This window comes from Aptenodytes patagonicus, chromosome 2 (genome assembly GCF_965638725.1).
Source record: "Aptenodytes patagonicus chromosome 2, bAptPat1.pri.cur, whole genome shotgun sequence".
Lineage (NCBI taxonomy): Eukaryota > Metazoa > Chordata > Aves > Sphenisciformes > Spheniscidae > Aptenodytes > Aptenodytes patagonicus.
In genome coordinates, this window is record NC_134950.1 from 120903902 (window position 1) to 120919947 (window position 16046).

The 16046-nt window shown below is 47.8% G+C and overlaps 1 protein-coding gene across 7 annotated transcripts; it reads left to right on the top strand.

Annotated features, from left to right (window-relative positions):
- The first annotated feature begins 1859 nt into the window (after positions 1 to 1859).
- SLC25A38 (solute carrier family 25 member 38) lies at positions 1860 to 16021 on the top strand. Of its 7 annotated transcripts, none has more exons than XM_076330986.1 (9): positions 1860 to 2180; positions 3872 to 3993; positions 5180 to 5264; positions 5798 to 5977; positions 6428 to 6596; positions 7218 to 7384; positions 8814 to 9535; positions 13251 to 14455; positions 14713 to 16021. In XM_076330986.1, exons 1-7 carry the CDS (start codon positions 2112 to 2114, stop codon positions 8934 to 8936), a joined length of 915 nt encoding a protein of 304 aa, XP_076187101.1. In that variant the 5' UTR covers positions 1860 to 2111; the 3' UTR covers positions 8937 to 9535; positions 13251 to 14455; positions 14713 to 16021. The 7 variants fall into 7 exon arrangements, with proteins under 7 accessions (XP_076187101.1, XP_076187102.1, XP_076187105.1 ...); XM_076330987.1 differs by having other exon boundaries at positions 15268 to 16021; XM_076330990.1 differs by having other exon boundaries at positions 13251 to 13371.
- The last annotated feature ends 25 nt before the right edge of the window (positions 16022 to 16046 follow it).

Here is a 16046-nt window from a genome sequence, read left to right on the forward strand (position 1 = left end):
CATACACACAGGTCAGTGAAGAAGGAGGGGGAGGAGGTGCTCCAGGCACTGGAGCAGAGATTCCCCTGCAGCCCGTGGTGAAGACCATGATGAAGCAGGCTGTCTCCCTGCAGCCCATGCGGGTCCATGGTGGAGCAGATATCCACCTGCAGCCCGTGGAGGACCCCACGCCAGAGCAGGTGGATGCACCCTGAATGAAGCTGCAGTTCGTGGAGAGCGTGCGCTGGAGCAAGCTCCTGGCAGGAGCAGGTTTTCTGGCAGGAGCTGTGACCCCGTGGGGGACCCACGCTGTAGCAGTCTGTTCCTGAGGAACCGCACCCCATTGAAAGGGCCCATGCTGGAGCAGTTCTTGAAGAACTGCAGCCCATGGGAAGGACCCATGCTGGAGAAGTTCATGAAGGACTGCAGCCTGGGGGTGGGAACCCACGCTGGAGCAGCGAAGAGTGCAAGGAGGAAGGAGCGGCTGAGATGAAGTGTTGTCAACTGACCACATCCCCCATTCTCCATCCATTCCCCTGTGCTGCCTGGGGGAGGAGGTAGAAGAGCTGGGAGTGAAGCTGAGCCTGGGAAGAAGGGAAGAGTCGGGGGGAGGTGTTTTTAAGATTTGTTCTTATTTCTCATTCTCCTACTCTGTTTAACTGGCAATAAATTAAATTAATTTCCCCAAGTTTAGTCTGTTTTGCCCATGACAGTAATTGCTAAGTGATCTCCCTGTCCTTATTTCAAGCCATGAACCCTTTGTCGTATGTCCTCACCCCTGTCCTTTGAAGGAGGGGGAGTGACAGAGCCGGCTTGGTGGGCACCTGGCGGCCAGCCAAGGTCAACCCACCACGGTCCTTTGTGGTGCCCAGCGTGGGGCATGAGGAATTTGAGATAAGGATAGTAATTGGGAGAGGTAACAGACAAAACATGGACTGAACATTGCTAGAGAGCAACGAGCGTAATAATGGTGGGGAATTTTTGTTGTTGTAATTGTGATGAAGGGACAAGGGATGGAATGTGTGTAAATTGTCCACTTTTGTCAGTCTTATGATGATGTTACTTTGATTTTGATGTGAGGAATTCTTTTGTTGATGTTAAGTGAAGTTTGTGAAGATTGTAGATTGTGTGATGAATGCGTATTTTAATGATAATTCTTAAATACATGATTCACAGAGGTGAGGGGCAGAATTTATTGGGTCTATGTGGCAAGGTTTAGGTAGCGGGGCAGCTGCAGGAGCGGCTTCTATGAGAAAGTACCAGAAGCGGTCCCCATGTCGGACAAAGCCAGTTCCAGCCAGCTCCAAAATGAACCTGCCACTGGCCAAAGCTGAGCCCATCGGCAATGTTGGTAGCGTCTCTGTGGTAAGATGTTTAAGAAAGGGTAAAAAATGCTGTGCAACAGCAGCTGTGGGAGAGGAGAGAGAATATGTGAGAGAAACAACTCTGCAGACACAGGTCAGTGAAGAAGGAGTGGGAGGAGGTGCTCCAGGCACCAGGGCTGAGATTCTCCTGCAGCCCGTGGTGAAGACCGTGGTGAGGCAGGTTGTCCCCTGTGGAGGTCCATGGTGGAGCAAGATGTGAGCTAGCGAAAGAAGCACCAGGAGGGCTGGGGGTGAGTTGATTCTCTTTTCCATGAGTTAGCAGGCAGTTAATGAAATGTAAGACGACAGTCACTCCCTGGAGGAGGGAACTGTGTAATGAAAGAGGAGCTTGCAAAAGGGAAGGAGTCCCCAATGAAGAGCTTTTGCTAGCCTGTGTGTTACATTTTCTCAGAGAAGTATATTTCCTCTTTCTTGAAGGGCTGCCACGTGACAAAGGGAGCAAACGAGAATAAGTGGTTTGTGCACGTGGCTATTGCAGTGCCCAGGATTTTCTTTCTAGGAACAGCCCAACTTAGCTGGAGCGTGATGTGTCTGTACGTGCCACCCCTTACTTGGCCAGGCCACGGCAAGCGGGCAGGCGAGATTCTCAGAAAAGCAGCTCGTGGAAGCTGCTGCATGCTCCTCCCAGCCTCCTCCTGCTTCGCTGATAAGACATAGCTGGCTCTGCAGGCGCAGCGAAGACGCGCAGTCTGAAGGCTGACGTCGGTCCGAAATAGAAGTGCCTCATTTCGGCGCCTCGTTCATTCAATGCTCTGGAAACCCAGCCCTCCTCTGCTCCGGGCCCAGGATGTGGAAGATCCAGTGGAAACACTAGTGGTAAGAAAGCGTCAGGGAGAAGCTCAGATTTTTGAAAGCCACAGTCGCCACAAGAAGACGGTTGGGGGCGGGGCTGAGGGACGACATGAAAACCGCCCGTTATAAACCGTCCCCTTCCCGCTGCCCGTCTCTGACAGAGCCCACTGGGACTCGGTTGCTGGATATTGAACAGCCGTGAGGTGTGACAAAAATGCGATCCCGGGGGCGAGGCGGCTGGCTGCGGCCGGCCGTTGCTCGCTCTCGCTCGGGCCCGGCGCTGGCCAGGCCGCGGCACGGCAGGGCTTGGCCGGCCGCTGCGGCGCAAGGCCGCAGACAGTGGCAGCCCGGAGGGGGGGCGGGGGGGGCGGCACGCGAAGGGTTAAGGGGAGGCGCATGCGCCCTGCAGGGCCGCGCTCCCCCCCCCCCCCGCCGGGTTGGCTCGGGGCTGGCTGCTTGGATTGGCCAGCGGGGGCGGAGCGCCGCGCGCGTCACTCTTGCCCGCCGCGCTCACTGGCTGCGGAGCGGCGCTGGGATGCCGGGGCGAGAGGCAGAGGTAGTGACGCGCGGCCGGGCCGGGCCGGGCCGGGCCGTTACGGTCCGTCGGGACGTCAGTAGCCGACCGTTGGCACCGGGCCCTCCTCGCTCGCTCTGCTGAGGAGAGCCCGGCGGCAGCGCCCGGGCGGGAGGCGGCGGGGGGCTCGCTGCGCCCCTTCCCCTCCTCCCTCGTGTCCCGCGGCCTCCCGGTTCTTGGGAGGTGGGCCCCGGGGCAGCCTGAGGGAGGGGCGGGACGCGCGGACCCTGCCCCGTAAGGCGGCAGCAAACTGCGGGGCTGCCCCGCCGGCGGGCCCGGGCGTTGAGGGGCGGCCGCTGCCCCGCCCGTGCAGCGCGGCCGGAGGGTCGCAACGGGTTTTCGGAGGGGTCTGAAAGTCGGCGGTGGAAGGCAGCCGTGTGCAGCTCACTGCGAAGGACGCCTTAGCGGCTTTTGAGTGTGCCCCTCCACAAACCACCGTGCTGCAAAAATCTTCTCTGACGTGATTCTGCTCCAAGGGGTGTAGAAACTCGTTCTTCATTAACAAAACACCACTATGTATTTTAATAAAAAATTTTCCACTTTGCTGCGTGGTTTGTGCCTCCTGCCTTATCACCCAAGAAGTGCTGAGAGATGGCAGCCGATGTGGATAGGAAAACCAGACCTTAGCTGAGCAGGCCGTGCTGTGCTTTGGGTGTGTTTGAGCTGGGTTTGGGTGATGGGCGGTTTTAAGGGAGAGCTCCGCTAGTGCCCGTGGCAGTGGGGGACCTTGGTGTGCAATGGGGAGGAAGGGTTGGACGTGCTGCCAGCAGGGTGCCGAGCAGAGGTGGATGGGATTGGGACTAAGGCAACAGGTAGTTGGTGGGAAGGGGGCACCCATTTCCTTTAACATGGCAAATGGATACCAAACGGCTGCTAATACATTTGTCGTTCGGAAAACTCTTTCCAGCCACTGAATTGCAAGGAGATTCTGGAGCAATCTCCCAGGAAAGGCAGAGGGACCAAAAACCACAAATAAAACTTGATCAGGCTCTGAAAAGGTCTGAAAAAGCTTCCTGTGCCCTGAGCAGCAGTCCTTAGCTAGTCTTCCTTTCCTATAACAAGCAGCATATCAGCTGCTATATTTTCTCATGTGCCATTCTTAATTAAATGGCTACTTAAAGTCCTCTTCTTCCTTTTCCAGATGCATCCAGTCCTAAAGGCCTTCGTGTGTGGCTCCATCAGTGGGACTTGCTCCACACTCCTCTTCCAACCCCTTGACCTGCTGAAAACCCGCCTGCAAACTCTGCAGCCTGCTGTGAATGGGTGAGAGAGTGGGGATGTGTATGCATGGGGGTTGTGGGGGTGCTCCACCGTAGGCTTCTGCCTGATTTGCTGTCTGGGACTTTGAGTTCAGGGTTGTAATTCAGATACTGAGAGTCTTTCTGAAATAGGAGGTGTGGTTTTATAGCATGAAGAAGGATTGATATTTTGCTCTGAAAGAGAGAAAATGGCTGCTCTTGTGAAGACTACTTTAATAACATGTAACCAGAGCATTTGTCTGTATGCATCTGAGAGACTGGTGTTTGCTGGTGTCGTGGTTTAACCTCAGCTGGCAACTGAGCACCACACAGCTGCTCGCTCACTCCCCTCCCCCTGGTGGGATGGGGGGGAAAATCAGAAGAGTAAAAGTGAGAAAACTCATGGGTTGAGATAAAAACAGTTTAATAATTGAAATAAAATATAATACTAATACTAGTAATAATACAAAGAATATACAAAGCGAGTGATGCACAATGCAATTGCTCACCACCTGCTGACAGATGCCCAGCCAGTCCCCGAGCAGCGGCCCCCTGGCCAGCTTTCCCCAGTTTATATGCTGAGCATGATGTCACATGGTATGGAATGTCCCTTTGGCCAGTTTGGGTCAGCTGTCCTGGCTGTGCCCCCTCCCAGCTTCTTGTGCACCTCCAGCCTTCTCAGTCGGTAGAGCATGGGAAGCTGAAAAGTCCTTGACTAGTGTAAGCACTACTTAGCAACAACTAAAACATCGGTGTGTTATCAACATTATTCTCATCCTAAATCCAAAACACAGCACTATACCAGCTACTAGGAAGAAAATTAACTCTATCCCAGCTGAAACCAGAACAGCTGGAGTGGCCACCATGCAGTTTCATAGGGTGTCCTCTGCCTGAAAAATCATGTGTGGTTGCCACATAACCTGTCCACATGTGCAGCTGCTCCCATTTGCCTGCTGCTGCTAACAAAGGGAGTGAGCAACTAAAGATGCTAATGAGAGAGGCCTCTAACGTGTGTTACAAGCGGTGGAAAAGCAGAAGGTGACAGAGAAGCCCTGGAGTGACTGAGGAAAGCAGGCTGAGTCTAGAAGGAGCACCTCCAGGGTGCTGGGGTAATGCACAGAGATACGAATGAAAGGGGATGGCTGCAGAGTACTTCTGCCAGAGAGTATAAGCAGGTCATCTCTGCAGTTCCTGTCTTGTCTTCCTTTCAGGTCTGGTCGTGCTGGGATGGTGACGCTGCTCTTTAGGGTTGTTCGTACTGAGAGTCTTCTGGGGCTCTGGAAAGGTGTCTCTCCAGTAAGTGGCTGTTTTAACCCTGACTTCTAAAAATAAATACATAAATAAACCTACCATTTATTACTAAGTATGGACTGGATTTAAATAGCCAGCTCTTGTACAATTATGAATGAAACCCTGTGATTTAGATGGTTAAATCCCATTTTAAGGAGTTAATGTTGTGAATTCCACTGATTAGGTCATAGCAGTCGCTGGATTTGCAGTCCTGAGCAGCTGAACACTTGAATACCATTGCAAATGTGAGTTGGCAACTGCACCAACCTCATTTTGTTTTGGAATATTTTGTTCCTAGAAAACTGCAGCTGAGGAATGCATTAAATCCTGGCATCATTTGAATCAATTGGCTCTCAGTGCTGTAAATGATTTTTACCTTGTCTTCTTTACTCAGCATATTAGCTGAGGAAAAATCACTAAAGTGATTTTGTTTTGGTGCAAAGCTTCCTGTCAAGTTTAACAGTCTCTGAAATGTTCTGTAGTACATTTTGTCTTATGTGTGCTTTTTATTTCTTCATCTGCTTCTGTTTCTTCTGAAGTCCTTTGCAAGATGTATTCCTGGAGTGGGGATTTACTTCAGCACTTTGTACATGATGAAGCAAAAGTTTCTAGTGGACCGTTCACCCACAGCCCTGGAGTCTGTCTTTCTGGGTGCCACCGCACGTGCAGTATCTGGGATTTGCATGTTGCCAGTGACTGTAGTGAAGACCCGATATGAGGTGAGTGTGACTTCCCTGTTAATGATGTCACACCCCTTCCTCATGTTGAAAAAGAAACTCTTCCATCTGGAGAAGGTTGCTGCCACTTGAGTACAGTCAGGGATGTAGTTCTGATTTCATCCTGGTTCACACATTGTGCAGGAAAAGCCATGCACTGATTTTTAGGCAAGAAGTATAAGATGAAACAGAATTCACCCTGAGATTTTTAAGTTTCAGTTATATACAATGTGTAATTTTAGCGTCTTTCTTATTTTACCTTCTTGAAGGATTGTTTTAAAGGCTGAGGTAGGTGGAACCCAGTTTTTGCCTTGGGCTGTCCTCTGCTGCCATCTCGGTCATCACATGGAGCGCATACTAACAATTGTTTGGACAGGGTGGCCTTGGGGTGTGTGTAAGGCTCCTTGGCCTGTGCCTGGCTCATGGGTGACTGACCATTGTGTACCCGTGCAGAGTGGAAGATTTGGCTATGGGAGTGTATATGGAGCGCTGAAGAATATCTATCAGACGGAAGGGGCTCGTGGCATGTTCAGCGGGCTCACCGCAACGCTGCTGCGGGATGCACCCTTCTCTGGGATCTACCTGATGTTCTACACACAGACCAAAAACTTCACACCTCAGGGTAAGGCTGAACCTTGGAGGCTGTAATGGGAGATGTTTCTTTTGTTGCATCTTCCCCTGCAGTTGACTGCCTGCATGCTCTGCTTATTGCCCTCTACCTCAGTAGTTAAATTAGTCTCTTGTAGGGCTTTAGGTGGGACATTCACATTTTCCTGTGGAGAACTGTAGACCTATAGCTCAGGTCAGTGTAGAAATGGAAATTGGCCCTAAATTGATTGGTTGTCTTTAGGAAGACTGATGCATAAGGTGGGTTAGTGAACAGTTGAAAGAGAGGATGTATTCAGCCGTCCTTTCTGCTGCACGTTGTCCTGTATACTGATCAGTTTCCACTAACCCCGGGGTTTCTCTGATGTTAGAACTGGCTGGGGCAACACCTGCACAATCTTTCCTTCTCTGGGTTCCTGTCAAATTCAGTTCCCCAACAAGTGAAGTTTTTTAATAGTGCTAACTTCTGACTTGTAGCCACTTTTCCCCTTGAAAGGTTTCTCTACCCTGCATGGATTTTAACTTCTCTTAGACTCCGACATTGATTTAATCATTCAGTAGCTTTTCACTCTGTCATGCGGCATGAGTATTCCTGGCCTGTTTTGTGTCTGAGTGCATTCCCTTTGCTCTGTTGCAGACCAGCTGGATCCAATGCTCATGCCCTTGCTGAATTTTGGCTGTGGGATCTTTGCGGGAATCTTGGCCTCACTGGCAACACAGCCTGCTGATGTCATCAAAACACACATGCAGCTGTCCCCCCAAAAGTACCACAGGACAAGCCAGGCCATTGCCTTCATCTACAAGGTGAGGTGAATCCTTTCTAATATGCGCAATCACAGTCTCACTTCTGATCTCCTCGCCCAAAGCACAGCTATGATGAGAAAGTTGTCTTTTAAAGGAGGTGAACAAATGTGACTGCTTGATGTGCTCTTGCAGTCAGGCTGATCAGTGTCAGCATTTTCAGAAGCTGAGGTGGGTCATGCTGTGGGAGACTGAGGCTGAATCTCTTGTCACTGGTTTATGTGCGGACTTTTTCAGTAATAACTGGAAAGTACTCTGGTTGATGGTCCGAAAGCAGTCAGAGGCTTCAGTCCATTCCTTGCTTTTCCTTGTAATTACAGAGGTCCTTGTCACTACTCAGATGTGTTTCTTGCTCCTCTTGAATGGATTGCAAGGCAGTGAGCTTGCTCCATGATTATTCTTGCCGTTCCTCAGTCCTGTATCTGTTTTCACAAAATTACAGATGATGGGGAATTGGAGAGCAAGCTCAGAGTACCGGAGCACAAAGGTGGGCATATTCCAGCAAGCATCTCTCCACATAGGTCTGCTTCATGTTTCAGGCTGGTGAATGATTTCACTTCAGTTCTGTCTGTTACGTATTGATTCTTACACTGGTAGTGATGGAAAGCACTTAGTTTATTTCATCTTAACTTCATTTCAGTTTAGCTTAGTATGTAGGCTTGGAGGAGCTGTACTTAACAGCTGCTGCCGCCTGTGGTTTATTGGTGTAGGCACATCTGTGATTACCACGCTGGGGCAAAGGGTTTCTTTAGTATGTAGCGTGAAATGCCAGTTTCAGATATAAGCCAGCTACAGAACAATTCTGTGCCCTTTGGACACTAAAAGAGAAATAAATGCCCAGATCTGTATCCCAGGAATGGGATGGAGATACACTCAAAGCCCACCTTTCCTGTCCTGCCCTCAGAAGGGCAGATCTTGGCAGGTTTGCTTTGTTTCCATATTGAATTCTATTCCTAAACAGAAATCTGTTTATTTGTGCATGGGTTTTTTTGTGCATGGTACATTTTTCTCATATCAGAATTTTTTTTTACATCAGTACTTAGAAATCTCAGTCTTTACAGAATAGCTAAGTGACTTTTGTAAATATGAAGCTGTAAAACAAGGACAAGTCATTTTCCTGAAGTGTCTTGAAACTGTTACACCCTCACCTTCTCTTTGTTGGGCTTGAGTGTGGCTTTCCCCATCCATTGTTCCCATCCTGGCATTCCCTTCTCCACGCACTGCTCTTCTTGCTTTCTTGGGTAGCCCTGCAATTGCACAGTGCTACAGGTTCTTCCTAAACATTAAATGCTATTTAATCCTGGGTCTTTCAGAAACTGATCTGGGTCTGAGCTGAAATATATCCTGTGCTGTTCCATGTAATAAATGATGAGAAATTAAAGCACTAGAGGCAGATTATGATGGATTGCTGTTTGTTTATCTCCTGTTGCAGGACTTCGGGTTGGTTGGCTTTTTCCGAGGTGGTGTGCCCCGTGCCCTCAGGCGGACTCTGATGGCAGCAATGGCATGGACAGTGTATGAACAGATGATGGAAAAAATGGGCTTGAAATCTTGACTGTCTTGCACAAGAAATGACCAGCTTCACTCCTCCTGCTTGCCGTGATCAGCTGGCACTAGGAAGTTCCCAGTTCCACAGAGGAATAAGCCTTGCTCAGCCAGGAGGAAGAAAGCCCTTCTGAGACAGGGGATTAGGCCTTTTGACAAGTAGAGGAAAAAAGGATCGGATCTTTGCGTCATTTGATCAGTGCCTTCCAGAAGGACTGCACTTGCAGACTGCCACGGGAAATGGCAGCGTTTCCACAGCCTGGTGACTACGCTGAGAGAAAAGCCCCTTTTAAAAATAGCTCTGTGCTCACTACCTTTATGCAATGAGACACCGCTGAGCAAAAGTGTTTGAGGAGAAAACAGTGATTGCAGAACCTGCCAGCCTGTTCCTTGCTGGTCTGGCCAGTAAGGCCACAATGACCCACCGTCTGATGTAGATCCTCCTTCCACATATGCTTTGTTCTCACAGGGGAACGTTGCAGACCACGGTGGGAGACTGGATGTGTGCTTCTGTCGCAGGAGTGGGTGGAAGAGAAATGGAAGTGCTGAAGGAAAGCTAGGAACACGGTGTCTGTCATCGCTTTTGCACTGTGCATAATAGCAGAGAAGGTAACTGGAACCTCCTTGCTGTGTCATGTGTTATTATGTAATTGAGCATCTTAACACTCTTGAAATGTGCTTCTGCCTCTACAGCAGTGTTTGCACAGGAATTAAGAAGCATAAGGCACTTTAGAGTTGATTGCTCCCAAAGTTCTACTTGTTCTCTGAAAAATATTTTTCCTGCTGGTCTGACTATATCAGGAACACTCAAGTATTTTTTTTATTCAGTTGTACTAGAGACTTATTTGCTTCCTATTATTCATTTGTTAATCCCAGATCAACACGCTCAGTGCAAGCTGGTCCTTAGATGTTGCTTTTAGGGTCATAGCTTATAATGCATAAATGTATAATGGAAGCAGATATAGATACTGACACTTCAGATTTCCCTTAAAAGCTGCTGCTGATTGCATGTAGAGTATCTTTGGGTTTGCTCTTTTCTGAAAGCTTTCTCCAAAGTTTGAGACCTATGAGTGTTTGGTAGGGAACTTTAATTCTCTTTGGGCTCCACTCAGTCCCTTCACAGTTTCCCAGCTGATCACTTTCTTTTAGCAGGTAGTCCATATTTCAGTACTCCTGAGTTTAGACTTAGAGATAAATACACTTTTTTCATCCACTGTGCCTTCTTCCTCATTCCTACTTTGTTACAAAGACCTCATAGTGCGTGCTGTCCAAACTTGGGTACAGCCTGCTCCCCTCTTCACTTGTGCCTCTGTGCTGGCTGTCTGGGTTGGGACTCTTGCAGCTCCATTGGCGTTGCCGCAAAGCTGGGTATAGAAGTGTGCATCCTGTTCTGTAGCGTGCCTTGCAGAAAACATAGCTTTGGCTTTTATTTTCTTAAGTACCTAGGGATATTACAATTCACTTTAGAAACAGAGCAGATGTCTCTGAATATGAAGACATGACACTGTAGCTGTACAAAAAACCGGTACTACCTACCTGTTGTTCGTAAAATTTAGAGTGTAATTTGCACAATCACTGCCTGCCCTGGCAATCTCCTGAGCACAAGAGTAGAGGGGACGTGGATAGTAAAAGACGTTCTTTATCAGATTCCAACTCCAAGAAGGTTTGATGGCTGATGTGAAAGTTAAGTCTGAGTAAAGCGTAAGGGGACAGGCTGGAGGCTTGGAAGGTGCTGCCTGTTTTTAGCCTCAGCCCATCTGCGAGGGGAGACTGGCACTATGCAGTGCAGGAGTCTCCAAGAATGGTGGTGGAGGGTCCCGTGTGCACATGTCAATATGTTAATAATAGAGCACTGCATCAAATCATTCCACGTTGTGACTGACGAGCTGTCAGATTCCCTCTGCTGCTTCTCACTGTCAGGCATGTAGGCACATCATTTGCCGAATCCTAAATATGAAGAACTGTTCCTTTCTTTTGCTGTCCCTCCTACCCTTAGTGACCTGAACTCGTGAGGGTGCATGAAACAGTGGTAACTGCACATCCTGCTGTTTGTTATCCTGAGCACTACTGGCACAGAGAGCTGGAGAACCAAGTCTAGGATTGCTGACCGGGCAGAGTAGGTGGCAATTACATGAGTTACCTCATATGTCTTTTGCTTCCCTATGCATGGGATCAAACCAACATATTATACTGGAAGCCTGAATTTATTTGGGGCTTTCTTAATCTGGTGTGTGAGTTGGATCTGTTGTTCATCCTGGGCTGTGGCAGTCAAGGGCTGTGTATGGTGTCACCTGCAAGGTGCTTCACGAATATTTTAGTTCCTGATTTAGCAATGGCAAAGCAGCGTGCAACTTGTGCAGATAGAAACTTAGGCTCTTAAAAATGAGGCAAGGGAGCAAAGAATGCCAGGTGATAAATCTTGAATTAAGTAACGTCCTCATCAGAAACTTGAAATGCATAAACACTTCAGTGGCTTTTATGCCCTATACTCCTGCCTGGTCACGTAACAAAGGAAGAACTAGGGAATTTATTCTGATGTGCTAGTGTCTTAAAGTCTACTGGGTTTTGTTTGTTTGTTTGTTTTTTTAAATCTGGATTCAGGCCTAAAGCAGCGTTAGCTTTTCCTTTGGGAAAGTTCTTCCATTCCTCTCACTTTGTGGAGAATGAGGAGGCTCTTTGTTGTTGCAGTAGAGTGAAAAAGTATATGCTTTTGACTTGTGAATTAGCCTGGGCTCCTCTGAGTTTAAGAAATAGAGAAACTAAACTGCACTGTGTTTCATCAACCCCTGGTGCTGCAAATCCAAAAACTTCTCTACATGTGAGCTGGGGAGAGTGAATTTTGCAGTGCAAGTTTGTTGCTTGTTTTTCTTTATTATTTCTGTTGTCAGGTCTCTCATATATAGGGGAAGTGAAAGCCTGAAGTTCTGTTTCACTGTCTTCTGAAAGCTGTATCACATAGGGAGGCACAAGACTATTTGTCAGCTCTGATTCTTCTCCCCTATTCAAAAACATTGTTTCTAAGCTGATTTATTGAAGTTACTTCTTGATAGATATAGCAAGTCAAGAAAAACAAGTGTGCAGACTTGAAGTTTAGATGTATTGTCCTTGAGGTTGTATGCTTCTAATTAACAACAAATGGTCACTATACAACCTAAATGCAAAGTAAATCAAATAAAAGATCCGGACACGGGTGCTTAATCACCTACCTGCATCATGCCAACAATTCAACACTAACAATCCTATCAGATAATCATTTCCAAAGCCATCTTAGCTTGGATTCCAGAGAAGGTGGTGTGATCCCTTCTATATATGGCAGGATCGCAGTCAGATCCCTCTCGGAATGACCTCCGTTGCTGGCAATACACTATTGGTGAACGTGCACTGGCTCTGCCTGCCCCTGCAGCTGTAGTGTAAGAACACAATTCATTGACATGTTGAGGCAGTCAGTATTTAAGTGAAGTGTAAGGACACAAGAGAAATAGTCTGATTGTTTATGTTTTAGAAACTTCACACTTCCTGTGCCAATGATTTTTTTTTTTTTCCTTGCACTGTTTAAACAGAACTGGAGCTTTGGAACATTGCATAGGTTTGAGTATTGTGAGTGTTTATGTGTCTATATAAAATATTTATGTGAGAAGGTGTATTATATGTTTGTATTAAAAACTGGTTGACAAAATGAACCATGTCATCTCTTCAATGTTTCTTTAAAAAAAACAAACCCCAAACCAATCAAACCCACAAGGGATGGGATGGAATAGAGGCTTAAGAAAGCAAAAGAAGTTTCCCAAGATGACAGGACTGTTGGATGAGTTCAGAGCCCATACAAGGCAATGCATATTCTCTTTTTCTGTGGGGTATAAGATACACAGGCTGTGCTAGTACAACCTAAATCAGCTTTACTTAAATGGAAAAAACACATAGCAATGGGGAATCTTGTCTTTTTCACAGCTTCCTCTGCCTGCCTGCTGTGTGTAAAGACTGATGGAAATTGAATCTCCGTACCAGCTGGTGAAATACCCGCTTTTACGACAGTGGGGTTTTGAGCACTCTGGGGAGAGACTGTTTTTTAATCTCCTGCCAACCAGGTCTTTGCTACTCAGGCAGTCTGATCTCAGCAGGGGACCAGAAATTGTACCTGGGGCCTAATTCTCTGCTGCGAGGCATAGTGCAAGGTGATGCTGGATTGCTGGGATCTCCTCTTGCTTTCACAGCATGGCCCTGGGATTCAGTAGGAGGCAGGTTGTGCTAAGCAAAACATCAATATTGTTGATACTGAGATGTACATCTTCCAGATGTGAAGATCCCAAACCTCTTCTCTTTTTAGATGTTGCCTAGATGATGCATTCTTACATGGAACAATTTTCACGAAGAACTACCTGTAACAGACTTGCCAGACTGCCCTGGTGTGCAGCTTTGTGCCAGCTGGACCCGAACTGCTTATGCAGGTACCTGATAGCAAATTAGGCTTGTGATAGTGCCTGCTCTTAAACACCGGGCTGCCCAGAGCTCTCCTGCTGCCTTGGAGAACCACCTCCAGTGTAGAGGGTGTTTCTGCTCACGCTGCTGACAGCTGCCCCAGTTGTGAGAAGAGAGAGCAGGCAAGCTCCCTAACCCTCTTGGGTAGTGGAGGGTGGGAAAGAGAGAAAAGGAACGGTTTAAAGGCACTGTCCTTGTCATAAAACATTGAATTATGGATCTCCCTTTCACCTAAAAACCAGACAAATGCTTTGCTTGCTTTTTTAATTTTTATTTTTAATGTATTATGTGCTATGCATAATCACTGACACCAGTACCGAGCAGAAAATATTCCTCATCTCACACACACACACATATATACGTGTGCTTTTGCAAAACCAGTGTGGAGCTCTTGAATATGCTTATCCCTTCTAGCATTGCTTCTGGTTTCAAAGTATCGAGCTGATTTTCCATATTGCACTGTTTCTTATTTTCTAATTTTATCACTATAAAATGCTTTGGGAGATTTTATCATAATGCATTAAGGAATTTTAGTAAAAATGATGAAAAAACAGTAAGAGGTTAAAGTGAGACCCCACAACTTTTGTGACAGATGTTAGGCCTAATTCTAGCTTTGTAGAACTAGAAATAAGAAGGGAATAGATTTGCCAAAGTATGTTTCCCCAAGACATGAAAGAATTAATAACAAACCTTTGAAACACAAGCCAAGACGTTATTTACAAAGAAGCATGGTATTGTGCAGCTTCACGGGAGGTGGGTCGATCTCCCTGGGTTCCTCTTTGTCTTCTGGAGGGTCCAGTGCCAGGGCTTCCACACCATCTGTTGGATGACACCCATCGGCACTTTCGGTGGGATAGATACTGCCCAAACATCTTTCTTCCTGAGCCTCTTCCCAAGATGCACCATTCGATCCATTCGTCACAGGACCCCTTTTGGCAGCGGAGAACACCTGCACTGCAGCCCAGTGGCTCTCTGCCACCACTGGGGCATCCTGTTACAGCCCCCTACTCCAGTTTGTGGGGGAATAGACTGAATTCAAGGAGAAAGCTACTGGTAAACACTCTACGCTAAAATTGTTATTTGGCATTTACGTGTGTATCAATAAATATGTGGCCTAATTGCATGTGTGTCAGGCCCATAGATTTGGGAAATGCTTTTGTATCCGCCTTTCACACAGAGTTGCTTTCTGCCCACAGGCTTCATACTTGATGTGATTTGTCTGCTCCCCCTCCCCCCCCCCCCCGTGCTTTTTTTTCTCTCTTTCTTTCTTTTTTAAATTAAAGCATCAGAAATTTCCATATTCCCTCCAGGACTGCAGATGATCCTCTGCCAAATGCGGCTTTTCTCTTGTGACATTTGATAGTGTGTGATCTGAAAACATCTGCACCCAAGTGCTGACCCTTGCCACTCCGTTGCGGAGTTGCCCAAGGCTTTGGGAACAGCCCTCTGGTGAGGCAGGGGGAAGTTTTGTTATGCTCCAGGCTATGCACCAGAGACCCCGATGACACACGGCGCCTGGCAGGAGCCAAGGTCCTAACTGCGAGCCACCAGAGCTCGGCGGGACTGCAGGAAGCTCTGCTGCTCTGGCAGGTCAGGCGTTGGCATGTACAGTATGAACCTGACTGGGCTTCACTGGGACTGGGTAGAGAAATCAAGGCTCAGGCAAAACAATTCCCTTGCAATTGAATAAGGCGAGTAAAATCCAACTAGATAAATCTGGATAATAATAGGGGCCTTTTTGGGAGCACAGCCACTCACTGAGGAATCATGTCAATAAAATCACGCATGCCCATTGGGTAAATGTAGCAGAAATGCCAGATTTGCATACGGATATAGCCACCCCTTGCCTTGCTTTTGTTTTTTAGGACCTGAGCCTAGCTGAGCTGGCTTCCATAAGCGCAGTCCAGCCCATGGAGCGGGCATGCTACAGAAGCCATGCCCAGGTATGCTGTCCCAGCTGTCTGTGTGGGAAGGGATGGGGCAAGCGCCATCCCACCCCCTCTCCACGCCCTCCCAAACCTCTCAGTGCACCAAACCAGAGCAAATTGAAGAGAAACAGCCCCTGCTATGGCCTTGTCCACCTGAGTTACTCAATAACTTTGCCCACCATGTGAGCTGTTCCCTACAACTGTAGGGTAGCCTGTGATGAGAAAGGCAGGGTGCATCACTCCAGGGGCTCTTCCAAGCATTTCACTGATTGCTGCCAGTGACTGACAATAGTTTGCACAACAGAAGTAGGAACATCTCTATCCTTCACATTCAAGCTCATTACATTTAATATCTGTGGAGGAGTGGCTGATACAGCAGGGGCATGATCTAGTATCCCTGAGCAACCCATGTTTTGAGCAATAGCAGGGGCGCGCTGATAAAGACGACTGATCGTCCTTCACGGGGCAGAAGAGGGAACCTCGCCAGCAGATAAACAACAAAAGCGGAGCTACATCCGGGACGGAGAGGGGGCGAGGGTCGGCGTGCCCAGCCGTTGGCCTCCAATGAGGAAGGAGTTGTGAGCGCGTGTATAGCTGTAGTTAACCAATCATAGGTTGTTATGAAGCGCGTGCCTATAGTAGATAACTATATAAGCCCTGTTATAAGCATGAATAAAGGAGAATGACCATACCCATATTGGGATCTGTCGTTACTC

Coding starts and splice junctions, on each gene's coding strand:
- SLC25A38 (XM_076330986.1), top strand. CDS start 2,112: ATGCTCTGGAAACCCAGCCCTCCTCTGCTCCGGGCCCAGGATGTGGAA. Junction 3,994..5,179: donor CTGCAGCCTGCTGTGAATGG/GTGAGAGAGTGG, acceptor TCTTCCTTTCAG/GTCTGGTCGTGCTGGGATGG. Junction 5,265..5,797: donor TCTGGAAAGGTGTCTCTCCA/GTAAGTGGCTGT, acceptor TTTCTTCTGAAG/TCCTTTGCAAGATGTATTCC.